General features: G+C 38.8%; 1 protein-coding gene across 3 annotated transcripts in view; it reads left to right on the top strand.

Annotated features, from left to right (window-relative positions):
- LOC102234910 (mitochondrial peptide methionine sulfoxide reductase-like) overlaps positions 1-10,599 on the top strand; it is a 69,074-nt gene extending 58,475 nt beyond the window's left edge. For 2 of the 3 annotated variants that reach the window (XM_023352999.1, XM_023353000.1), the window contains exon 7: positions 1,373-2,960. In XM_023352999.1, coding sequence (XP_023208767.1) covers positions 1,373-1,546 — 174 coding nt within the window. In that variant the 3' untranslated portion in view covers positions 1,547-2,960. Of the gene's footprint in view, positions 1-1,372; positions 2,961-3,558; positions 3,583-5,040 lie in introns of those variants that run through there. The other variant, XM_005812773.3, reaches the window with a different exon arrangement.
- Positions 10,600-27,250: the final 16,651 nt, after the last annotated feature.

Here is a 27,250-nt window from a genome sequence, read left to right as displayed (position 1 = left end):
GGCTGAACGCTTGTATTATTAGATGGAGAAAACCACTCAGCGCAGCAGGAATAGCTTTGATATAGCTGTTAGAGGGCTCAGTGTGTGGAAGAAAGCGTTGTTTTAGAGCGTTTGAAGGTTTCTGTCGTCATGTTTAGAATAAGGTAAGTGTGAAAATGTCTTGAGGAGTTCTCAAAGCGAGCGGATACTCTTTGATGCTTTGTCCTACAGAGAGCCGCAGAAGACATGCTGCACTATATGAAGACGCTGATATTCCTTTCTAGTGTCACTCAGTCACTTTGCAGTCGGACTGAGGAGCGTAAAATGAAATGTTGAAAATTCACAACTGTGAGGGTAAATTCAACACATAAATAAAATCTTTTATATGCTTTGTAACTTATATATAACAGGTAAATTCAAATAAAATTACAATTCCTTAAAATAATAAACAGATTTATCAATATTTAAATGTTTAAATGAATAATTAAACATGTATGTATTTATGTTATTTAAAACAAAATTAGCATGATTCTTTTTTTATTATTTAAGTAAAACTATACAATATACAGTAGATTTATTTAACTATCTTGTGTTCCTTGTGACAGTCATAGTAGTTGTTTTCAAATATGAAATAATTAAATATTGAAATAATGCAGTATGATTTTAACACCTAATTCAATCAAATTGTACTTATGATTTTGATGTTTGATTATTCAATTGTGTTTTGAATACATTTTAATGTTAAGACGTATTTTAATTGTTTTAAATACATGCATTTTTATTTATTTTGTGTATGTTTTTATTACATATATAAATAATGATGTAAAAAGATGACATATTAATTGAATTATGGCACTTTTTGGCCCACAGTAAAGCACAACTGAATGCTTGAAAGAAAAGAAACTTTTTTAAAAAACTTTTTTCAGCATTAAAGATTTAGGTTTAGTGATCAGTTAAATACAAGACTTTCTCAAATCATTTAGATAAATGTATAGTGAAATAATTCATGTTCAAATATATTAGAACCATTTTGTTTTTGAGGTATTCTGTTTGATTTTATAATCATAGTGACAGTCAAAGTGACACAATTTAAATTATTTTATGATGGACAGCAGTAAAGAAATAACAAAAAGTAAACTAAATGAAATTAAATAATTACACAATTCTGTAAGAATAATATTTATCTTTTTATTATGAGGCTTTTGTCTCTTTATATTTCAATATGAACATACTTCAGATGAAAATTAAGAGCTGTTTTGGGAAAAAAGGAATTCTGAATGTTTGGAAGGAAACCACTGGGAATGCTCTGCTGCAAATGAAGACATTTCAGCACTGATGGTTTCATTTGACTTTTTCTGCTGCTTGGATTTACGTTTTTGTGTTTTGTCTTTAGGAACTGGATAAGAAAGGCTACGGTCCAATCACTACTGAGATCCTGGAGGGACAGGAGTTTTTCTACGCGGAGGACTACCACCAGCAGTACCTGAAGAAGGTACCCAAAGGATACTGCGGCCTTAAAGGGACCGGGGTTTACTGTCCCACTGGAGGCAGCAAGGAGGAGCTGTAAGGCATGTGTGGGGGCATTTAAAACTATATTGATCCAAAAATCAATTTTGTTGTTTCACATCAGCAAAAAGCAATAAAATCAAGCCACATCCCTAAAATATATGTATCATAAAAACATTTCAAATTTGTGAAAATATTACAGTTTAAAGCAGTAGACTGAAAAATAAAACAATGGAATAAAGTAAAGACACCTAAATAAAAAGTGGAGCTTTGTAAAGAAGGAAATGGAATTAGTGACAGATTTAACTTGCATGTAGCAACAGAATCTAAAGATGTAAAATGCAACAGAGAGGTTGAAACAGAAATAACATTCAATGCATGTTTACTCTTTATTGTCTTCTGTATATACAGTCTGACAAATCATACGACAAACTGGAAAATACTTGATGACATGATTCCAGTCAGAAGTGGGCGATATGACAAGAATACACCATGAACCTTTTCAATTTGTTTTTTACACCAAAGTCAGAATCACCATTTTATCACAATTTCCTAACACTAAGACAGAAAGATGAAAAACATAACAGGACATTTGAGACAGAAGACATCTTCAAACAGATTAATATTAGTTTGCACAATTTTTCCAACTTGTGGGAAGAAAAGAAAATGACTTCTAGTCAACAAACGTGAACACCCTGTGATAAAATGCCAGTTTTCTGTGATGCAAAAAATGACACCATGGTGAGTCATTTCAAAAAATGTCCACCCATTTGATTTTTATCCTTCACAAACACCCAGGTTTCTCTGCACTGGGTTACTGTGATGTGATTGGTTGAGTCACAGTTCGTTTTTTCAGGTAATCTAACAGGCGTACCTAATGAAATGGCCAATGAGTGTACATAAACAGTGTTGTTTATATAATTTTATATTATTCACATGTTTTGGAACTATTAATAAACCTGAAATTACATATTTAGAATTTCAGCTAAAGTGTGGAGATGTGCTGCAAAAGTCACATTTATAACACGAAAAATGCTTCTTTTTCTTTTACAAAAATAAAAAAAAACCTTCAAGATGAATGAATAAACAAAAGTAAAACAGAGACCTGATGTTATTTTAGAGAAAAAGTCAAAAGTTTTGGACTGCAGCTACACTCAATGTCCACACGGTGGTGGTATTTCTTAAACATGATCGACTTTCACTTGCTGTTTTCATGTTAAAAATCATCATCAAATAAACTCATAAAACTTTTCTTATGTAAACTTTCTAAACAATGTAGAAAACACATATGAAGGTGCTTTGAGTCAGTAGACGTACAATAACTGTGAAACATTTTATAACATTAACAGAGATTAATTGCTTTACGTACAGTTTTCTATTGTTATTGTTATTTTTAACATTTCATATAAATTTTAATTAAAGCTGTCTCATAAGCTGTCTTTCATATCTCATTTAAGAAACAATAAAATTAATCTCTTTCATATTTTTGATTGTTGCATGGATGATTTTGATCTAAGTGTCAGTATTTGTTTATGCACACACCTGCCCACTATTTTATGCTATATTTATAAACTATTTTGTCCCGTCTGAGAAGGGACGCGCCACAGCAGCGAGGGAACATCTGTGACTCAGACACGCGTTTAGAGAGGACTCATTTTAGAAAGCAGAATGAGAAACTCTGAGCCTCTATGCTCTTTGTCTGGTTCGGTTTTTTGCTGAACCCCTCACCCCACTTCATGCAAAACCACAATTAGGATAAAAAAAAACAAGAAAAATAACAACTTACAGCTGAACATCTTAAAAATACAATCATTCAGAAAAGAAACAAGAAATCCCCGGAAACCGTTCTGCACGCCGTGTTTTTTAAAATTAAACATGCGGCTGTGAAAGTGTAGTTAAAAATGAAAATCACACTCATGGTTAGAATCCAAAATACAGAGATGATATCTAGAAAAAGCTTTCTGGTCGACCGCAGTAGTGTGATTCACCCCGCTCTTGTTTTTCCCCCTCCCTCTCCGCTATCTCTCTTTCTCTGTCTGTGTGTATGTGTCACATCCTGACACCTGTGTGTAGGTGTGGACCAGGGCACAGGTGCAGGTGCAACCTCCCCGGGCCTATTTTAGTATTGGGGCAGATATTTTTGCATGTGTCTGCATGCAGGAGCCGTGCGTGCAGGCGTGCGTGTGTGTGTCGAGGCATGTGGAGCTGCGGCTTGCTTGATCGAACTGCTCTGAGTGGTATGTGGTTTGGCCAACCAGCTCTTTTCCAGAGCCTGCTTATACTTTGCATGTCAGTTTGATTTTTTTTAAAATCATTTTTAACAGTAGATAACCTTTTCATAAGATGAACTTGTTGAGTTCCTCAGGTTTTGATGGTAAGCGAGTTCTAATCGCGGGCTGGGATCTGTGATCGTCTTCTCCGCCACCTGCACCGGTGGCCTCAGCGAGCTGCTGCTGATTTCTGCCACACACACTAGGTTCAGAATGAGTCGAGATGTGCTGCGAAAATTTCATGCAAAAATGAGTCACATTTAGAAATAGCTGCAGGAGTGTGTGGTGTCTTTGTGATAGGTTAAAAAGGGGCATGGAAATGCATGGTACTGTCATATAGGCATCCACACACAAACACAGTGGGGCGAGGCAGGACAGGAACCAGGCTGTGTGTGCCCATCAGACAGAGCCTATTGTCTGCAGATGGGCTTATAATGGCCCCACAGCTGCCCACAAAGTGCGTCTCTCGCTGAAACATTTTAAAAATACACATCTCTTAGTTAATAGGTTCAATAAAGACCCTCCTAATGAAGGAATGAGCAGGTTTGTGAAAACAGGTGGCGCTGTGAAACAGTGGGCTGAGACGTGGAGATAAAAGTGTCGGTTGTTTATCGGAGGTTCTCTGCACTTTTACCCACACATACACACGCATTCACGTAAACACACGTCTCCACCAGCAGCAGCAGCAGCAGCTCTGAACGCCGTCCTGTACCGCCGCCTAATGCAAAAGGGGAGCGCCCACGCAAAACGAGCAAAAAGACACCAAAAAGACACCTTGCACAGCCGTGCACCCACGCAAAATGTCTTGCACTGATACGCTCTCTATTGTGTCCTCCTTTTCACAGCTTTCTATTTAGCTTCCCTTTGACGACATCAATAGATCTTAACTTATTTTTGTGTGGTATTTATTCACATGATTGAAAGTTGCTTTGTTTTTTTGGCATTTCCTCTTCATGTGCTTTGCAGTAACATAATTTGTTGCTTCAGACACCAGCACAACGTTGTTTGGTAGGATGTATAAATAGAACAATAGCTTGGAGTTGTGCTGTCCTACCAGCTGGAGAATGGCTGTGCCTTCTTGTTCTGCTCCTCACATAATTGCTTCATCCAAATTGTAGAGCTCCAACAGGCCAGCTTTAGATATGTTTGTTTTCTACTCTTTTTTTTTAATTGCTTGTACATTTATCTCCTGATGATATGAGCAGCTATGTGCGGGGTTTTCAGATGCCAGATGTGTTCGCATCCCCTCCCATGCTCTCCCTTCCCCTCCCTTTGGTTCCTGCAGGGGCACACGGTCTCAATCAGAGCGTCGGGGCTCCAGGAACCAGAGCACAGCGGCGTCTCTGTGTTGCCCAGAGAAGTGCAGCCTTGTCTGGGTTCCTGCATCTGCGGCTTGGGGGCAAGCTGGGGAGAGAGGGCAAATCCTGGTGGCCCCTGCAAGCTGGTTAAACTCCAGGTCTGATCTGTGGGTGATGATTCAACGCCAAGGGCGAAGAAGTAAATAAACGCAGCTACTGTGCATGTAGTTATGTGAAAGTTAATAAAAAGGTTATCTAAAACAGGTTTGTGTGGCGCGGCGAGCTCACACATGTTCACACACACAATGGTTTTTAATTCCACTGAGGAAATGTGACAGAGTTTGTTCTCTGCCCCTCTGGGACTGGAGCCGTGTTTCGGGTGGAGGGCAGCACGTGCTACAGGGCCCAGTTGACTACTAACTGGCCCACAGGCTTTCTGGCTGACGGCCCACTCTGTGACATGCCGCACCTGTGAGCCTGTGTGTTGTCAGCCATGCTAGCTAGCTCAAGCTACCACCGCATGACACACAGGAAACCCAGAAATAACTGCTGAGTGTCTTCGGTGCAGTTACTGTGCACTGGGGGCGTGCTGCTGACAGAAAGTGGCTGAAAGAGGCATTAAAGGAACAGGAATACCGGCTGGAACGGTTCGGAGCGTTAGCGTTTGGGAGCAGAAAGAGAAAACTGGAAGGGAAAGTGAAACACGGAGATGCTCAGCCTCTCTTGCACCTGTGCATGTAGCTTTGTCTGGCCTTGATTCAAACCGGGGGATGAAACATTCATATGGTGCGCAAATTTGCCAGCATATGCAGCATCCGCTTATCATTTTGATAAGCGGCTTCAAAGACCATCTCAACCATTGACATTTTACAACCGAGACGCTGATGCAACAATCAAATTTCCAAAACATCTTCCTCCCCATGTTCATCTTGAATCTTTATCTGCTCTGTCCATCTGCGTCTTGAGTCATCTCAGCCTCACCTCACACAGCTGTGCAAGTGGAGGAAAGTTTTAACGTTGCCAGCGAGTGCCGCGATTAGAGCTCGACACAGGAAAATGTTGTGCAATATTCAGGCTTTCAAGTGGTGATGTGCTGATGTTTCACCATTACGTGGAAAGGAGGACAAAAACAGGACAGACGCACAGGCACACACACACACACACACACACACACACACACGTGTACGCACGTTGTGTTTGCATTGCAACATGCACTAACAGTTTTCTGTGTGCATGCCAAAGCCTGCTAATTTCTGCCAACGGTGCAGATTGAATCTCAAGTGGAGCCAACATGAGATGGTGGTGTGATACTGTCTGTTTCTCGCTGTGTAGGAGAGGAGCAGATTTTTTGTTGTTGTTGTTGAAAAAAGGAAAAGAATAATTAAACGTCAAGGAAATGAGAAGATGGAGGGAGTGAAAGAGAAAAAGGGAGGAGAGCTGGTGCTCGCTGCACCAGGAGGAAGCTAGGTCTGATGCGTCTCCATGCAGCTGTTCCCAAACACCCACACTCTTCCTGTTGGAGTGTGTGTATCTGAGCAAGAGCTAAAAAAAATACTATTTTGTCTGTAGTTTTGGTGTTTTGCTTCCATATATGGAAGGACAAACTCATGTTCAGATTTGGGTGTCTATTTTGTGAGCAACCTCATATTTATTGTCTTAAAGTTGGAAGAGACGCATGAGAGAAGTCATCTTCATTAAAATGTTGAATTTGTGTCTGATTCAGATAAACAAAAATAATAAAAAGCTAATAACAGGTGATTTCAGTCAGTGGAAACAAAAGGTGAAGTATCCACCAGAAAACGCGGCTTTCTCCGGCCCCCACTGAGGCCTTGTGTTTCTTCAAACAAAAGCTGGCCTCAAAAAACATCCGCTGGTGGAAAATTTGGCCTGTTGCTCAGTGAATGGAAAGGTTTGAGGTGAGAGTGTGGCCACACTGAGGTGTCAGCAGGGTGTGTGATTGTGTATGCGTCGACTATGTGTGTGTGGCAGTCTTTTCAGGTTTCGTACCCAAAGTAATGCAACGACGTCTTTCGTGGACCGCATTGCTGCTGCAGCTAACCGATGGGTGTTCTGCATCGTTGCTCACTGACCTCAGAGAATCACCCCCAGATGGCTCCTTCCATATTCTTCAGCATAATTTAAATATGATTCACTTTTTACCAGTTTATGGTTTCTGATCAACATATGAAGATTCGTAATAAGAGCTGTGAGTGTTAACAATGCTGTAAGATCATACACAAAAAGCCATAAATGTATTAACTTTGCTGTGAATTCCAAATGAGCACTTTTCAAAAAATAAATTATAGCAGCAGCTTGTAAAAGAGTCTTTCGTTTTGACTGACATAAAGTCAAAGTTTTTAGCTCGGATAAAAATACGAAACAGCTGCCATTTATTCAAACATGAACCCGTCGGTTGTAGATCATCGGATTAAAAGTTGAACAGAAACTAACACGTAGATTTGAGCTGCTGCTAGTCATACGTCTGTTTAACATGACGCTGTTAATGACCATCTACTTCACACTGCAGATGTGTTTTAAGAAAAGGTGTGATGGGGCTGTTATAGTTTTCTAAGGTCAACTAAAAAAATCTTTTGTTCATTTGAAACTTAAATAAATAAAAAGCAGATTTATGGAAATGTTGCTGCTGTAATCAACTTCATAGACTCAATTTAAAATGCTGTTTATCTAATAAACCAGGACAAAGTTGAAGTATTTTCACGTTTCACATTTTATCACATCACAACTGAAAAATTCAGCTTATTTCACCACAGCCTCCTTTAGTCAGTATTTTATAGATCTACATTTTGCTGCAGTTACATCTCCAAGTGTTTCTACCAGCATGAAACATCTAGAAACTAATATTTCTGTTACAACATTTAGAGCCTTTAACATTTAACTAAGTTTATCCAAATGTGGTTTTCTGACACTTTTGATTGCAATCGCTCCCCTTTCAGAATAGAATTTTGTTTTCATAATTTAAGATATATGTTCAAAACTTCAAAAATAATGCTTGTTGAAAAGGTTACAATAATGAAACTTTTTATTGAGTCTTAGAAAAAATTTATTCCACTTTGTAAATGAGCAACTAGTGTTAAAATGATCCATTTGAAGTAAAAAAAAACAAACAATTAGATGTGAATAAATGTTAGCAGCACCATCTGTCAAACATACAGTATAATTTTTATTGCACCTTTACAATTAAATAAAGGAATTTTGCACACTTTTGTTTAAAAAAGTAAAGGTAGAGTCCCAAACATTTGCAGTATCAACCTCAACTGTAAAAAAACCCCTAAAATATCAATTTTAAACTTTTTTTTGAGAAGCTCAGACTCAATATTTCAGATCCAGATTCCAGTCCTGAACTTGACTGATTGCAGAAAGTATAACGTTTAAAATTACAGCATAATCAACAAAAATACATTTTTCACACATTTATAGCTAACAAACATTCAGTGATGCCTAAAATCTTTGCTGGATAAATTTGGTTGTTAATTGTACTTTCATATTTCAAACTTTTGACATTTTTGTTGTATTTTTGTTACTTCAGAGTAATAACATTAATCAGATTTTGTTCTTCTAAAATCTTAAAACAATTTTCAATGTTATTTCAGTCAGATAAGTTAATATATTAACATTTGTGCATCGTGTTCATAAGGTAATAGCACATTCATTAATGTTTAATAAACAGTGGATAGCAACGTCAGAGAATACAATACTGTCACTATTTAAGTACTTTGATTACTTATATTACTTCTCCATAACTAATATAACTGCCTGATAATGGTTTTGAAAGTTTTCATAACTTCATCAGTAACTGGTAACTGGAAGTAACTGGTTAATTCTTACTTGTTAAACATTTATAAGGGGAGTTTCCATCAATGCTGAACAGAAAGGGTTGATACATGAACCTGTCTGTCCTGCAGACGGATTAATGAACACTTTCTCAGTGCAGTCGAAGGCAAAACGAAAATATTTTAGCATATTGGCCCCCTGTGAGAGTTAGAACCACAACCACTTTAGTCGCGTCTAAAAATACTTATAGCAGCCTATTTTAGTAGTTAAAATGTATTATTTCAACAAGAAAGAATGAGAATTAAAAGCTTCTACTTTTAGTCATATTGCAACAATACATTCATAAAAACATGGGAAAAATGTTTTATGTAAGTTAAATTCACAATAATAATGGCTCTGAAGGGGCACAGATTTTTCTGAAAGGCTTGGAAAACCATTTTTAGTTGTTAGGGTTAACCCAAAAATAAGCAAACTAGCCAAATTTTGTGCTATTTGCACCAACACAGCCAAAGTTATTCAAACATAAAAATAAAAAAACACAAGGAAATGTCAAGAAGGACAACAAATGAAGAAGAGAGCGTAGAAAAGCGGCCAAATTTAGATTTATTACAGATTTTTAAAAATGATTTCATATTTCAGATAAGTCCTAATGAGAAATTCCCTTCTACTTCACCTGCTCTTCATCTCTTCTGCACATTCTGATCTGTCTTGGCCTTATTCATTGACATTTTCTTTCTGACACACACTTTTCCCCCTTGTTCTCTCAGGGCCTTGTGAGATCAGTACAAGACACAGGAGAGTGTGAGCTGTGGTGAGCCACAGACCAAAATAACTGGTACTTTTTTTTTTTTATAAAACACATGTACATCCACCCACACATAAAGTCACACATGCGTGCCCCGCTTCAGACAGACACTCGCTCTCACAGAAGTTCCTTTTTGCGCGATGATCCCGGGGAGAGACGTGCAGCTGACTGTGCTCGGACCCTGGACGGAAGTGAAACTGTCCACATGTGGACACCTTTTAGGATGGAAAGTAAAAGCAAAAGTTTAATCAACACAAATATTTCTTCGTATTCCTTGACTTTCCCAGAATTTGGCGAGACACTACCCTCCATCTGTCTCACTTTCTCACTTGGTCTTTGTCGCCTTCTCTCGTGACAGATCCTGCAGCCTCCCTGTCAAGCTGGCATAGTGGCATCATTCTAAAACTGGTATTAGGCATTTCCTGCTGCGTCCGTTGGCGGGTGTAAGGGTGTGTGGGGGGGGTGTGCGTGCGTGTGTGTGTGTGTGCGCCTGTGGGCGTGCGCGCTCGTGTGTGTGCGTGTGTGTCGGGGCGGAACGCACCTGGTCCACGCAGCTGTGGGGATCCTAGCAGGGGGGAGACAGAGAAAGAGAAAGAGATAGAGGAAGGAGAGAAAAAAAGGAGGGATGGGAGGAGATCAAAAAATGGGGCCCTGTGTGCTGTAGTGGGGACCCATCAAGTTTAAAAAGAATGAAGAGCAGTGGGAGAAACTGGAGGGTTTTAAGGCTGTGGCTGTGATTTTTACACACCGAGCTGAACGATGGAAAAACTAGAGACGCACTGATCTGATATTTATATCTGTATCGATCCAGATATTGCAAATATAAATGATTGGGTATCGGTCAATGTGCCCGATCCATAAGGGGATATCTAGTTAATCTAATTCTATGCTTTATTCTCTGAGCGACATTAAGATTTATTATTTATTCTATATTATATTCAGAATTTGCTCTTTCTGAACCATTTCAAAGGTTGGTTGTGATTTTTACATGTTTGACCAAGGTACTCAACCTTTTGTTGTTGTAACATTGTTTGTTATATTCCTAACTACACCGACTGAACAAATCAAGCGTGTGTTGGTTTACTGAGCTGTACTGGTGCAGCAATATCAATTAAATTTGTATTTCAGTAAAAATTTATATCTGTGTTTAAAACAAAAGAAACATTTTAAGTCAATCTGTCACTGTTTTTCTGTATTGGCTGATACTGAATTTTAGATATCTGTGTTGGTATCGGAAGAACAAAGTGGATCGGTGCATCACTAGTAAAATACTTTTAAGAACTGATCTGGAAACTCTCTTATTTCATGGAGAATTGCTCTGAAATTGTGGATCAGGCAGTTTTCCTTCACAATATCTGATTTAAGCTAAATTTATCAGATATATGCATATATAATTATCAAAATTATCTCGATTTGCCAAGTTTGTGCACACAAATAAGGAATTTAACATTAATTCAGCATTCTTCTGAACAAATATATATAAAAAGATAACATTAAATGTTTTTTTTCTTTCCTATATATGAAATTATATAAGATGGAATTAGTGGAAATATGAATGGTAAGAGTCTGGACACTGACTGTTCATCAGAGAGAGGGAGGAAAATGTCTCTCTATAACACTGACCTGAAGTTTAAGCTGTTTGTGTCCAGGATGTGTGGGGTCTGCAGACATGCTAGCTGCCCTTTTCCTGACCCTAGACATGTACAAGTCGTGGGTAGAAGGAAGGTCAACCCTGATGATCCTCTCTGCAGACGTAATTGTTCATTGCAGTGTGGTCCCGTCATGCGTTATGGATGAATCAAACAGTGATCAATAACTTATAATATCTGTTCAAGTTGAGCTCATTAGACTGATTAAAATTACCTGTTGAAAATAACCTTTAGGCATGTATAAAACATACTTTTCATTAAGCCCATATTTGTATATAAGAGGTTTTTTTTTTAATTGCTCTGGTGTTATATTTTGATCTTAAATCTCATGTTTTCATTGACTGTAAATGGAAAATCATCAGAATTACCAGAAATTAAGGTTTAAAAACATCAGCCTGTGTGCAATTGAGTTATACAATGTGTTTAACAAATAAATTCACTGAAATTAATGAAGCTTTTATAAATATTTATTGATGATATATTCAATATATAACTGAAATAAATAAAATAAAACTCCACATGATAAATAACCATATGAAATATATGCAATATTTCAAAAGACAATGTTTGTATATTTATATAAAATCCTTTGAAATGGTCAGTCAGTAACACGAAGTAAAACATTTACTAGATTTGTGGACTGTGGAGCTTCTCACAAAAGATTGAAACTCTTACATAGACTTTAAAAAATTATAGATTTTGTCCTTGTATCAAGTAAATGTAGTTAAATTAAACTGTCTACATGAATGCAGTTCCTCTGGTCCTCTGCAGAGGGAGCAAAGAATCTGAGGGGAAAACTATGGAGCAGATTTCACCTTGCAGACTGAAAGCCGGGACAAACGGGCCAATAAATCAGGTGGAAACAGCTAAATAGTCCACATAATAGGTTATTTAGGCGGTAAACAAATGTGTTTACTGACCTTTTTAATTTTATTTGAAGAACACAAAGCTTCTTCAGGATGCAGCAAGAGCACAGATGTGCTCAGGCACACACAGAGATTGTTTCACAGCTGGATGACCAGGGAGTCGTGAGCACTGGAAGGGCCAAATGGCTGGGTCAAAGGTCAAACCACAGAATACTGCAACAGAGGAAAGAGGAGCTCAAGGGTATCAAGATCATGGTACGCAGCAATGCGCGTGCACACGCTCTTATTGATGTTTTTGTCAACACAACTGCAACTCCTGACCTCTCAATCCAGATGGGCAAAGAATGCAGAGAAAACACTCCACCCCTGCTTTAGCATGCACAGCATTTACATTTACACATTATAGCTTGATGCATTTTCTTGGGATGCATTACTCAAAGGATGTTTGAGTGTAGTTAAAAGAAAATGTATTTGTCCCTATTCGATATTTCAGATCATCAGAGAGTATGACCACAAACTAAAATCAGTTTTCAAATGATGATTTAATACGAAACCAACCAAACTCTGTATCAAACACAAAGTTTAGCCAAAAAACTGAACTGAAAGTCAATCAAATCAATCAATCTCCTGCCAACCAGATGCCTGATGGATTGCAGAGTTAGTAAAAATAAATTTATGTTCACTCTTTCAAGCACCTCACTGAAAAATAACACATGGGCTCAAGTGTGTCCCAATCAGTGCTGATCAGACAGAACCATTAAATCTCTTCATCTGCAGACACAGGCCTGGGTGAACAAACTGCAGCCAACAGCCAGATGTCAGCGCTGTGTGTTGCCTTTTTATTTTATAATTTTGTAAACAAAAAAAAATAATAAGAATGAGTTTATTTAGTTAAAAACAAGCCAAAGAATTGTATTATTTTTAAATGGAAACACAAAATATATATATATATTTTATGTGTACCTGCTCATTAATAAACTAAACATCACATTTTTTATATTTTATGATTTTATTTTTATTTGTGAGTGAACATATTGCCCTAAACAATTAAAAAAATACCCATATGTGCATACAGGGCAAATCTGAATATATTCCCAGGCTTAAACGGCTCTGGGGTTGGATATTGAACACCACTGTTTGAATAATTTTCTCTAGCAGATCCGTATCTGCTATTGACTGCTATTCCCTCTGTCATAAAAATGAAATATTTTATTTTTGAGTTCAATCGTAAGGCAATGCTAGAGCCTGAACTTTTGACCAACGCCCCTACAGCTACCGGCTGCTTGTTGATGATGCTCTGCAGAGGAAACGACAGGACTTAATCACAAAGAGGTGACCGGACTAATGTGTCACAACCTGATGTTCTAGTTAGTGCTCTAATTACAGCAAAGTGGATTTAGTGTGCTATTTCTAACCAGCATGACCTTGAGCTATACATTTGTATGTGTGAGTTTGTTACTGTGTTTATTCACGCCCCTCACAGATAATTTAGGAAATCTATTCTTAGACAGAAGTCAAATTGAATTTCCAAAGATTGTGTTTTAAAACTATCAACCTTCAGGTCTTCAGTCTCCTGTGTTGTTACCATTTGTTAACATTAGTCAAATCAGCCTGTTTCAGCGGTTTTTATTGTAGCAAGCTGTGAAAAAGACTTCTGATATGCAGCAGATGACACCTGTTCTCGTAATCTAACCAGTGACACCTACAGCAACTCTCATTTTCCGCACTTCCTGGTCAGTTTGTGAGGAGACTTCAAATTACCTGTAAAGTACACAAGACCTCTTATCAGTGCTTTAGGAAATGCGAACACTCATGCATGGGCAGCGATGCATGCTGGTGAATCTGGACTCAGCATGCTGGACCCTGTTGCAGCACTGATTCATTCAGAGAGGGATGGAGGCTGAGGAGGAGGAGGAGGAGGAAGAGCGTGAAACAAGATGTGAGGAAGGTGACGCTGCAGCCGGAGTGATGGATGGGCGAGAAAACTCAGAGATGGGATCTTTGTAGGCTTAATGGTGCCTGAACCAATCAATAAAGATCCGGATCAGGTGAAGAGAACAACTTCAGTGGTTGTTTTTAAACTAATAAAAGTCTGAGTCATGGGACGAACACACTGTTTGTGTTTTTCTGCTAGAAAAAAGTCTCAACAGCTAAAAGGAGCTCAAACCTGCATTTTCTCCATTTGAATTAATCAAGTGAAATTAGTTGACTGATTTATCATTGTATAAAATAGAAACGTTGTCAATCTAATTTTTATTTTAGAATATATACTAAAAGTAAAAGTTTTTTGATTTTGTATCAGGTTTTCTTTTTGTTTCTTCTCTCTTTTATATACAGATCAGGGAAAATCTGTTCAAAGTGGCTAAACTTTCAAAATGTCTTTTGTCTGTTTCAAACTGAAACGTAATTAATCTGGTCCTGTTTAGTTATATATTTGTCATTGTCTTCACTTTATTTTTGAGCATTGCAACAAAAGTCTCCCATTTATTTTTATTATATCAGGTAATCTTTTTCAATTCAACTCAATTCTGCTTGCTTATGGAGGGTAGATTTACAGCAAATGTCACCTCAACACAAATTCAATTTAATTTGATAAGACCACATTCAATTCATATCCAGAAATATGTGCTCAAATCATATACAATTCAGGATCAAGACCCATTTATCACAGCAGATGGTAGGTGTTTTGTTTAAGACGAAAACTGTCACTTTTACAACCAAACTGGTTCTTTGATTTCTCTGTTCTTTGTTTGTTTTCACTGTCTGAGATAGATCTTACCACCAGCTGTGTACTACCATTCTTAGATCAGAATAAGTGTGAAAACAGCCACTTAGATTATTATGTTTTATTTGGAGTCAGGAAAATGTCCTCTAACTTTATGTGGAGATTTTAGGATTTTCTTAACCAGAGCTTTCAGACCATACCTCCAAACATCTGTTTAAGGTTTGAAACATTTGTAGAAATTGGACTTACAAGCACCAATACATAAACACATGCAGTCATTGTAATCATGTGACATAAAAGATGTCAAAACTTAATATTATAGCCAGGAGATCTCAGATGTCAATGAGCTTTCAAAGAGATTTCTTCTCAAACATGCATCAGCCTTTTTTAAAGTAACATAAATTAAAAGTTACAAACTGATTAAAGACATGGAGCGTAACTGAAGCCCAATACAGCAGCTGAACCTGTAAAAAAAGTGATATATTATTTAGGCATAAGGAAAAGGAGTACGCTTGGGAGCACCCTGTGCCCTCTCTGTCTCCAGCTAGTCTACTCCAACATCTGGAGCTCACATCAGTTCTCTTCAGAGACTGGCACTGCTGGAGTCGAGGATAAGAGAAACGAAAGAGAAGCAGCACCTTCTAAACAAGAAAAAAGAAGAAGAGCAGAGCAGTTTAGTGTTGTTTTTCATCAGATTACTGGCGTTTTTTTATCCAGAAAGAAACGTAACTTTACAAATTAAGCATGAATTCAACAGCAGGCTGAACAGTAACTGTTTGTGTTCATGCAGCTGTGTGTGTGATGTGTTTGCTGTGCTGATGATTTTCCAGTGATCAGCTTCACTGCAGAGCAAAGAGCACATGAAGGCTGGTTAACTTCTGTGGTGAAACACGCAGCATGGCAGGAAACAGAACAACCTGTGATCTCTGCAAAAAATGCTAATGGAAAACCTCGCTCAGATAGACAACATCGGTATGAGAGAGAGAGAGAGAGTATGAGCACGACAGCACGAGCGAAAGTGAGTGAGCTTCAAAAATTCAATTAAATTAATTGAATTTTAATTTAATTGATGTTTCCACAAGGGAAATTAGATGATGGAGGAGTTTTCATTATCAAAGTTTCTTCAAGGGGTAAATGATGGACATTTGAAGCTGTTTTGAGGGAGACACCGATTTTTTAAAAATATGTTTCATAGACTGCTCTTACCACGTTTTTCTTAAGCTGTCTAAAATGAGATTGGACACAAAATGAAGCTGCTTTTACAGCATTTCATGTGTGAACCACAGCCTTTCCTTTACAGATAACAAGTGAGGCTGTGCAAACTGCGCAGGCTTGGTTGCAAACCCTAACCTTTAAATAACATTTTAGTGGGAGTTGAAAAAAAAAGAGACTAGACGCCTCATGCCACTGTTTACACAGCGTGTTGCAAAAATATTCACACTCCTTGAACTTCTTCTAATTTTCACCATGTTACAACCTCTAAGTCAGTCTATTTTGTTGGGATTTTATGTGACAGAGCAAGACAATTTGTGCATCATTGTGAAGATTAATGTAGTTTTTTTGCCAATTAAAATTCAGAAAAGTGTGGAGTGCATGTGTCTACTCCATTTTAATATGACAGCCCTGAATAAAACACTAAAAAAACAAGTATTTTTAGTCTAGTTTCTAGTGCAAAAATCTTATTACAGTTCAATTAAGACAAAACTCACTTACAAGTAACTTTGCAGGAAGATGTAGGAACTTGTTTTAAGTAAATAATTCCTTAATATTGTTGAGAAAATACCAGTTCCACTGGCAGATTATTAAGATATTTTCCCATATTGTAAGTGAAATAATCTGCCAGTGGAACCAGTACTGTATCAATCTACTCAAATCAGTTTTTCTTTGTATAGTGAAATTGATGTCAATGTGAAAAATGTTCAGTATTATCCAATTTTAAGAAGCTGTGCAATTGTAACCGTTTCCTGGTTAGTTTTATTAATACTCTCCACCACAACCAGTTCTTTGAGGACATTCATGATCTTGGTGTAGCCAGAAATGAAAATAATCCCTGTTCTAAACAAGCACCACTTTCCTGATAACACAATAAACAAATCAGCACTGTTAAATCTAGGCTTTCATGAAGATCCCAATTTCTCAGTTTGTTTTTTACTCTCCTTAAAGCCTCTCTCCTTTACTGCCATCAGTGCATCATCTGAGACAGTGATGGCAGTGCATCACTGTCTCAGATGATGCACTGCCATCTGAGACAGAGCAAGATGTTCTCTGGTGTTCAAACAATCACAGGAAACACTTCAGCTTATCACCAGTAACACAAAACTTTAAAAATGTCGTCCTGAGATACAATGAATAGACATTCTTTTTTTTTTTTTTGCCATGGTTATTATATTAAGTGCTAGATGACTTTTTTATATAAATTAACTTCTGCTCTTTAGTGCTGGTCTCAGAGCGTTCACAGGAACTGATCTGACTTTTTTTTGTCTTTTTGCTAAATCAAAAATATTTCTTAATAACTGAATGTCTACAGCCACAATCTGAGTGACTTATTTGTCTTTACTTAGAGTTTTAGTTGGGTCAGCAGTTGAAATAGCACGCTCAAATGTACTCATCCAGCCGTGTGAGCGGTGGCAGTGTGTGAATGCGTGCGTGGGGTGTGCGTGCGTGTGTGTGTGTGTGCAGGGGTGGGAGGTCACAGGGATGTTCTTGACTGTGTCATCTCCAGCAGCTGTTTCCCTCAAACCCTGCCTCGCCCACTCCTCCCCCTCCTACTCTATCGTCTCACAATGAAACCAATACAAAGGGACAGGAAGTGCCTCCCGTTAACTGGGGCCCAATCAAAGCCATCATTATTCCTGTGTCAGAATTTTTACAGGAAATAGCTTCTCAGAAAATATGCCAGCTGTGCAGAGAGTGTGGGATTATTGTCTTTTAGGTCTTCTCTGTTTTTTTGGTTTTTTTCCCTCATCTCCTCAGTCAGTGCTAACAAAAGGACACATAGGCCTGTAGGAACCACGTGCACGGCACACTGCCACAGTGTGCGCTCGCTCCGGCACCAGGTTCTCCGGGCCGGGTGGGTATTGTGCGCCGTGTGAAAAGGGCTTCCCTGCGGTGCATGCTCCAACTTCTCTGGTTCCTAATTGTCTCTCGATGCTCTTGAAAAAGCAGACAGCAGAACCTTTGCAGGCAGGCAGACACGCACGATCACATACAAACACACAAATACACACGCACAGGAACGCACACGGCTTGTCGAGCCGCATCTGTGAGCGTCCTGCTCAGGTTACAGCGTAAACGGCGGGTTCAGGTGAAGCCTAACATTTGCCAGATGCTGCGGTTAAGTCACCAGGAGGTTAGCCCAACATTGGGGTGTTGTTGTTGGTAGGGGAAGGGCTGGGGGATCATCTGCCTCCCCAACAGGAGGGGCACACATCTGGCATGAAAAGAAACTGAACAGAGTATGGATGATAATGATATAAAAATCACACTAGTAGCTCCGAGGGCATGTGTGATGTAGAAAATATAATATCACCCATAATGTGTGATCCTTTCAGATAGCAGGGCATTCAATTTTCTGTTCTCAGTTGTTTTATTATAACATGTATTCACTTGAGACAATATATCTAAATTAAATTCTTAGTTCTGTCTGTCACAGTAAGAAAATTTTCTGGATGAGAAATTGTCCCAAAATTATTGCGATAAACAATAATATTGTCGTTTTGATACTAGCTTCAACTAATATAATGGTAATGGCATAATTATGCACGTTTGACCTCCCAAAGACTAAGGCTGTGTTCAGACTGCAGCCTAAGTGACCCAAATCAGATTTTTTTTACTTGACCTGTATCTGATCTTTTCAGGACAGTCTGAAAACACGAGCCACGCTGCTTATCTGATCTTTTAAAATGTGACCTGTGTCTGTGCGGCCAGGTCGCATCCGTCCAACCTGAACGTCACTGATACTCGACAAACGTCACTATTCTGCGTCCTGGTGCGCTGAAGCAAGAACAAAATGGCAACTATTAAGTTGGTAATGTGCTGGATCCAGTTGGACAACAACTTTAACAGAAATGCTCCACCTTTAGCATCCATGTTTACTTCCGTAAACGCTGAGCGATAAACAATACACAGTATCACTACGCTGATACTGTGTCCTCTACTGCGCATGCGGGAAACTTTCAGGTTATTTGCAGTTCACACAGGAGATCACACACATATATTCGGAAATGTGAACGTAGCCTAATACTTAAATTTTTGACAGAACACTCAGCGCTGGAACTGGAAGACATTTTAAATATCCAAAGCAATACAAGCAAACAATAAATAAAACAGAAATAAAAACCACCTACAACTGAAACAATGAATAAAAATGGATTATGAAGTCTTTTTAAACAAAATTCCCCTTTAATAAATATTATTAATCACAGTGGAAATAACTGAGGCCATTTTAATTCATAATGCGCTTAACTGATTATTTACTTACTGCAGCAGGCTTACATATGAGGATAGTTCTTTGATGTCTTCTTTCTTGAATGAATGGTATGAAACATTTGTTTTAATGCTTGTCTAGACAGATAACTGTTTGTCCCAGCCTTGGTTACATTGAACTCAGTCTGTATGAAATTCCCGACCTGGATTATTGTCCCGGTCCGCCCCTGGTGATAGCAGTGATGCTCCTGCTGATGAGCCTGAGACTGAGTAGAGCGAGCTTCTCTGTTTATCTCCTCCTCGGTTTGTCTTCTGTAATCTCTCTGTCTCTCTGAGGAATTGCAGACGTCTGGAGGCCAATAATTAACTCACTCAACACGTTGACACAGGTGAGCTCTACTCCACTTGTTAAACAGTCATTATGAGGGCTGTTGTGATGTGAATGTACACACACACACACACACGCCCACACGCGGACACACACACACAAATTGAATGACCTCCAATGTTATCATCGCTTGTCTGTCACGTTAGGCTGAATCCCATTCAGTTACAAAATGCCACTGTTGACAGTCCTTGCACTGATTAGATAAAGGTGAGTTTCCATCAGCCAGAAACCTTTAAAGCTCTTATCCTCTCATGGCATTCAGGAGAAGAGCTTCCAGCTCCCGTGAATACAATCCAGAGACGTGGATGTTCACTCATGCCGCGTAAACCGGGCCTGTCGAGCCTATCTCCTGTTTTGACCTGAGGAGCTGCTCTGTGTCCTTCACAGAGAAGATTATCTGCTGTGTTTGAAGCGTCTGTCCTTATCTGAATGCTCCGTGTTGAGGTCATCAGCCTGGATGCCTTCACTGCGCATCCGTCCTTTCTCCATTTAATCTTAGAAAATGTGGGGTAATTCATTTCAGCAACAAATTGCGACAAATGGCGTCTCAAGATACAAAGAATTCTGGTCGAAATTCAAGCAAGCCAGTTTAATCTAATACAACCCAAATGTATTCTCTGAATCAAATTGCACTGCAGATCTGATTCTAAGTGCAGCTTACAATCAAGCTCAATTAGCATTTAATCTTAAGTTAGATCAAAATATTTATTTTACATTAAGTTTAATGTGCTTTTGTATGAAATATGCTACTATTTAATAGCAAAAATACGTATGTATTCAATCAGTTCACTAGAAAAATACTTTATTTATCCCAAAGGGAAGCTAAATGGTTTTGTAACTCCTATCATTTATGGTCAAAGAGTCGATTAGACGGTGATGCTGTGGGCAGAAAGGATTTCTGCTAGCAGTCAGTCACGCAATGAAACTGACGAAACCTTTCACTGAAAGCTGTTGCTGTGTGACTGTCTCCTGACTGTCACAACATGCTAACATCTCAATATCCAGGCAGCAGAGACAACATTTCACAGCAACATATCCTGGATGACACCATCAATTGTTGGCAAACACTGCTAATCCACCTCGCTTGCTTTTGCCGCTCCTCTTTAAGTCTCTGTCTGGCGTTGGAGTCAAAGATATGGTCATCATTTATGTGTTATTTGAGCTATTGAGATGCTGGTTATTAGCTTACATTTGTAAAAACAACACCTTGTTGCCACGGTTACACATAAAAACAACTGTCCAAAAGTTAAAAAATATATATATAAGAGCAATAATCAAATCCAGCTGCACAGAGTTCAAACCTGAGGGAATAACTGTCCAAACTAAAGTCTCAACCATTAAAAAAATGAACAACAAACAAACAAATCAGAATTGATGTTATTATCTTTATTCTTATGTGGAGAGAAAGGGCATTCATTTTCACAGACATGAAAACTAATCAGGTTAAGTTTAAGTTAAAGATTTTTTAAATAAAATAATAAAGTTTGTACTGTTAAAAATTAGAGCAACTAAGGCTCACAGACGATCAGCTGAAGCTACAAAAGGAAATTGTTTTTGCTTGTTAAGTTTTAAGCATTTTTGTTACAGGAAATTTGGTCATTACTATGTTCCTGACCTTTGATCTTATCCAGAAATCATAAGTGGACCTTTGAACACGGAGTTCATGAATCCACAATCTACAGAATGAAAGCAAATAATTTAACAGCGATAATAGCAGCAGTAGCAAGTGTACAACTATAGATAGAAAAAAAGAGTGAGAACATAAAGTTAACAGAAGGAATAGTTCAGTCAAAGTCTCAATCCAAAAAAGAGACGAGTAAACACAGAAAGTACAAAGTGTAGCTTCTAAAGAGGGAGAAAAACAGAAAGATCAAAACAAAAGCAAGGAAGTGATCTTCACTTGCCAAATGTTTCCTGAATTTAGAGATGTGTGGGTGTTCCCAAGCCAAACCCAGAAGGTTGTAGGTGTCATGTGGTTGATGAAACTGAAAATAGCTCTATGTTTTTGAAAAAGTTTAAAAGTAGCTGCTGTGTCGGTGTGGTGTTATATGCAAGTTATGAGAAAAATAAATATGGTCCAAGCATTCAAGTTAAATCTGCACATCGTTATAATGTGGTCAGAAACGGCAAATCGTGAAAAGAAATAGCTGACTAAAGCTTTTTCCTGGCTGTATAAAGCAGAGAAAACTGTTGCTGTGAATACACTCAAAAAAGTGAACTCAGTGTATTGTTGAATTACATAAATGGAGCCAAAATGAATCAATATATGTTGACTTCAAACAAAACACACTTTTGTAAGTTTAACTTAAATATTTGACTTGTTAATGAAGACATCGTGAATGCTCAGAAACTTATTCTGTGAAGTAACTTAAGTGTACAACCATTTTTATGGACACCTTTGGTGCAGACGGATTTGTGGCTTTTAACTCAAATGTTGAAATTGTAGAAAAAAATCCCATAGTTTAGGGTTACCAACCCTTGCCACTAAAGGTCAGGGTATCGTACTTGTTTCTGGGGAGTAGAAGAAGATCAGAGAAAATGGCTTTATAGCCCTTAAAAACTTATATTTAGGGTCACATGTAGATATGTGCTCAGTAACACATATCTTAACACCAGATGCACTAATAAGTTCATTATCACATTATAAAAGACAGCAAATACTCAATAAAACCATCACAGCAATCATTATGATGTGTAGTTTACTGCATACCAGTGATTTATGATTGATTTTCAGCTCTTCTCAACAAGAAAAACAACTAAAAAAAAAAACCTTCATATATCTGGGTTTAAAATAAAACCTGATCTCTGAGAACTTGCTTCCATTGGCCATTTTTCTCTTTTGGCCTCTTTGAGAGACCAGAGGAAGGAGCTTTTTTAGACTTCTTGAGTGGCTTTAGCTCCGGTGGAGGAAGGATATTTTCAGTAATTACAGAGTAACCAGGGAATGTTAGCAGGAAATGTCCGTAGTACAATATGCAGGCCAAGCGTGGCCGAGCAGATAGAACTTCCTGCTGGTTTTCCGCTCTTTGGGGGCGACTCTTGCTTGTGTTTCTATTTTTCTCTGGAATCATAATGGAGATTTTGAGGCAATTTTCCTTTCATTTACAAGAAACTGATACACCAAAGCTAGAGGATTAAAGCAGGCTTACCCAAGTCCAGTCCTTGAGAGCTGCCACCCTGCAACCAGAGGCCAAGTAACTAGCAGTTAATTTGATTCAGGTGTGTTTGAGCAGAGATGCTTCTAAAAATCTCTGGAGGAATGGACTTGGACACTTCTGGACTAAAAAGTGGAAGGAAGTTCTGTTAAATTCTGAGATGACATGCAGATCATTTTTCTTATTTTGACACATCACAAGAACAAATTTAAACTGTATTGGGATTTATGCAGTATATCAACACACATGGAGCGTTATGAGGAGGAAGGAAACTTATTTTCCTGAAAAGTGAATTTATCCATTATTAGCTAGACAAGGTTATGTTTTTATGACGTAAAAAAACATTCCAAACATTAGAATGCAGAACTGAAGCAGAGAGCAATAAAAATGATTAATTCATTATAGAAAACATCCTCAGAGCAAATAAATCTCCCCCAGTGGAGAAAAATACAGACTTTGAAGTATATATATATGAGAATGATGAGAGTCCAGCAGGAAGCAAGGAGTGTGTTTCAGTGTGTGACTCGTCTCAGAGCTTCGTCATGAGTAGACGGGCTTTTATTCAGGTCACCTCTTTGCTGTCACTCTGCCCTCTTCGTCTGGAGGGGTGACCAAGACGGACACCGCTGACCCAGATTAACAAAGGGTAAGTGTGTGTGTGTGGAGAAGTGGGGGGATATCAGCTGTGTATCATGTCTCAGTCTACACCATTTTAATTCATTGGCAGCAAAAGGAACAGACAAGAGAGATGGGAGAGAGTGTGTAGGGGTGAGCAGGGGTGTGTGTGTGTGTGTGTGGGGGGGTGCGTTTGTTTCTAATATCTTGTGGGGACCATTTTCCTGACATATACTTCAGATTTAGGACTAAGGTGTGAATTGAGTTTTGGTTAGGGTTAGGAATGTAATGGATAAGGTTAGGGTAAAGGTAAGGGTAAGGTATAGGCTGTAGAAATGAATGGAAGTCAATAGAAAGTCCCCGCAAAGATAGCTGCGCAAACATGTGTGTCTGAGCGTGTGTGTGTTGGGGGTTGGGGGCAAGAAAAGAAGAATACAACGTCAGTGACAGACGGAGAAAGTCACTCGGTTTCTGGGATGTACTTGACCTAGAAAGCCGTGACACAGACACACACAGGTGCACACATACTCACCAGGGACTTGGCAGCCCCTGTGTGCGTGTGTGTGTGTGAAGTCCAACCAGCTGATCCCCTCGCAGCAGCCACCACCGTGACGGACCCCCTCCGCAGCTTTCTTCCCTTCAACCCGTCTCTTATTCTGTCACTGTCCTTGAGTTACTTTCTCCCCTCTGATGCCAGACACACAGCGCACCCATCAGACATTTTCCACCTCAGTTTTCTTTGCTCTGGTCTCTTTGAGATCATTTCCTCTTACTGAAATTTACATCCACTTACTGAGGCACAAGCATGAACTTGTGCATGAGAAAACACAGATGTACTGTATATTTGGCTTTGTCTTCTAAAATGGCAGCTCTGTCCTCTCTAACTTTTTCACCAAACGTCTTTGACTGCAACATGATATGTCGCTGGACAAGCTGAAAAATAGTGGGATTAGTTTGTTTCCATTTTAGTTACCCATACATGTATCTTCTCCAACTTGGATGTCTTGAAGCAAGCAGATCCAGCTGTCTTTTAAAAGCCATTGGAACGTCCAGGATCAGATCTGGATGGCAAATTCAAAGACTCATTATTAACAAGCCGCAGTGTGTGGGATTTCAGTGTGCAAGCTTATCCTTAAAAGTAAGGTCAAAAATCTAGCTAAGAGGAGTTTAAAGTGTTTTCACCGCAATGCAAAAGCCTTGCAAATCTGCAGAAGGAGCGTCTGTTACAAAAAAAATAATTACATGGCCATCATCTGGTTGTAATCTGCAAAATGTTTCATCCATCGTGATTTTGGTTGAAGTTGAGAATGCAGCTCCACAACAAATGAGACCAAAAAACGAGCTGTGGAGAAAACAGTTGGCCACTTTGTCCTGTCTGGAGGCCCAGTTCTAAGAGCAGGGAAGCTGCTTTAGAGGACGGTTTCAACCCATTTTCTGATGATTGTCTAATTGTTGGTGTGGTAATTCAGCTTTTGGACGTGCGGCATGCTGGAGCTGAAGAATCCAGCTATCTTTCCATGAACCAATAAAAAGTTATTGTCCAAAATGACCAAATGAAATTCAGAGTTTTCTCCAAGTTGCACCAGTGGAATGATGGAAGGCGTTGTGACTGATCAGATCACGTTCTCCTACACTCAGCGAAGCGCCAGCTACCACAGTAACCATGTCTGGCCTTCCTTGCACAACCCCAGATGTTTGTCCTTTCCGGATGGCCACAGCACAGACCAACTGTTCCAGTATGTTGACGAAAACGACAAAACAATGGTGTGACCAGCACCTGGCGTCCTCTGTCTCCTGAACAGTAAATTCAGCTTGTTTTGCCCCTATGTGGCACCTGTGGGCTTTATGACTTTCTGTGGGTCGTTTTCCACCTGCTCAAAGAGAGAGAGAGAGAGGGAGGCGGATAAAATCTTCACTTCAAGGACGTAGATGGGCCACCTGACAACATGATGATCTCAAAAGCTCAGTTCCCACAAAGCCAGGCCTCAAAATCAGAAACTTTTTGAGATTAGGGGCTTAATCTGTCAGGTGTCGAAATTTAATGTTTCTATGCCGTAACTGCTGCCTTATTTATCTAAAAACATGCAATTCCTTAGATAAGTATCATTTGTATTTTATTCTTTTAACATTTTATCATGTTACAGCTGGAGCAATTTTAATGTATTCAGTGGGTCTTCATTTGATGGACCCAAACAAAGCAGTCCATTATTATATTTGCATTCAGGCATTCTCAGTCAATACTTGTAAAAGAGTCTTTTTTCACTACAATTAAAGCAGCAGTATTTGGCTCTAAAACTTTTTTTGACCATTTTACTTTGCAAAACAACTCAAGCTCAGCCGGATTTGATGGTGGGAATCTGTTAAAATCAATCTTCAAGACTTTTCAAGACTACGGATAATCAGTCTGGACATGAATCTGCTTTGTTCTAAAGCGTTTCATTGCAAGCATACATCCCGCTGTATGTTTAGGGTCATTTTCCGGATGGAAAGTGAACATCAGCCCCTAGTCTCAAGTTTTTTGCAGGTCTTCTTCTAGGATTGTCCTGTTTTTAGCTCGGTTCAGCTTTCTGTTAACTCTGGAAGGATAGACTATCTTTCTTCTTACTAAGATTTATTTTTTGTTCCATAAAATCCCAATTAGTTGCCTTGTTAACAGATTCTCCCACCTGAGCTGCCAATTTCTGCTGCTCCTCCAGAGTTCACATGGATCTTTTCACAAATGACATACTAAACAGCACTTGAGATATTGTTTTAGAACCTAATCTTGCTTTAAACTTCACAACCTCCCCCCTGACCGGTCTGCTGTGTTCCTTTGTCTTATTGATGCTGTTTGTTCATTAACATTCTCTAAAGATCCTCTCAGGCCTTCAGAGAACAGCTGAATTTACTGAGATTAAATATTTGCAGAGTTAAGGGGACTGGACAGAAATACATGCCACACGTTCCCAAATAAATGTAGGAAATCTTTTCAAATGCACTATTGTACTTTAGTCTACCACATGAAAACACTGAGCGCTGTGGTTTTTACATGGATGTAAGTCATTTTGCAAGACATTGCATACAATCAGATGTTTAGTGTCATCACTTTCCAGAAAAGTTGTTTCGTCTCCATGATTAGATGGAAAAGGGGATCCTTGTGTATAAATTTCCCCCCACAGCTCTTCTCATCCACAGAGGTCACAGAGTGGGTTGCTCTTGGACTGAATGAAATAACGCGATACACGTCAGTTAATTTCCTCAGATTAGGTGCTTTATTTCTCCCCCTCTCTGTCTTTCTTTCTTTCTTTCTTTCTTTCTTTCTCTCTCTTCTAAAATTCCTGCAAAATCATCATCATGCATAAGCTTGAACAAGAGACTCCAAGGCTCTTAACAAGCGGCCGATACAAGACAACAATGTGCAGAAAATGTCGTGTCACCGCCTGGGTCACAAGGGACAAAAGCTGGGGATGTGTAGGCCCTTCAAAGCCGGAGAAGAAGACTGAAGAGTCTTTGATGAAGCACAGACAGAAAACCCTGAGCAGAGGATGACAAGGAATCCTGCATGACACACACAAAACACACCACACACTCAAAGAATTTAAGTTTTGGTATGTTTCTTGCCTCCTAATTATCCAACACAGGAAGTACAATGCAGTCTCTCCATTGGACACTCCTTTTTATCTCATCTCACAAGATGACTCCCATTACTCTACACTCTTTCCTGTTGAGTAAAAGGAGACAGTCTGTTTATCTTGAAACACGCTGTTTGGGTCATAAAGATGAACGGTGAGAATATGA

Source organism: Xiphophorus maculatus, chromosome 19 (assembly GCF_002775205.1).
Source record: "Xiphophorus maculatus strain JP 163 A chromosome 19, X_maculatus-5.0-male, whole genome shotgun sequence".
In the NCBI taxonomy this organism is placed as follows: Eukaryota; Metazoa; Chordata; class Actinopteri; order Cyprinodontiformes; family Poeciliidae; genus Xiphophorus; species Xiphophorus maculatus.
This window is presented reverse-complemented; position numbering and strand designations above follow the sequence as displayed.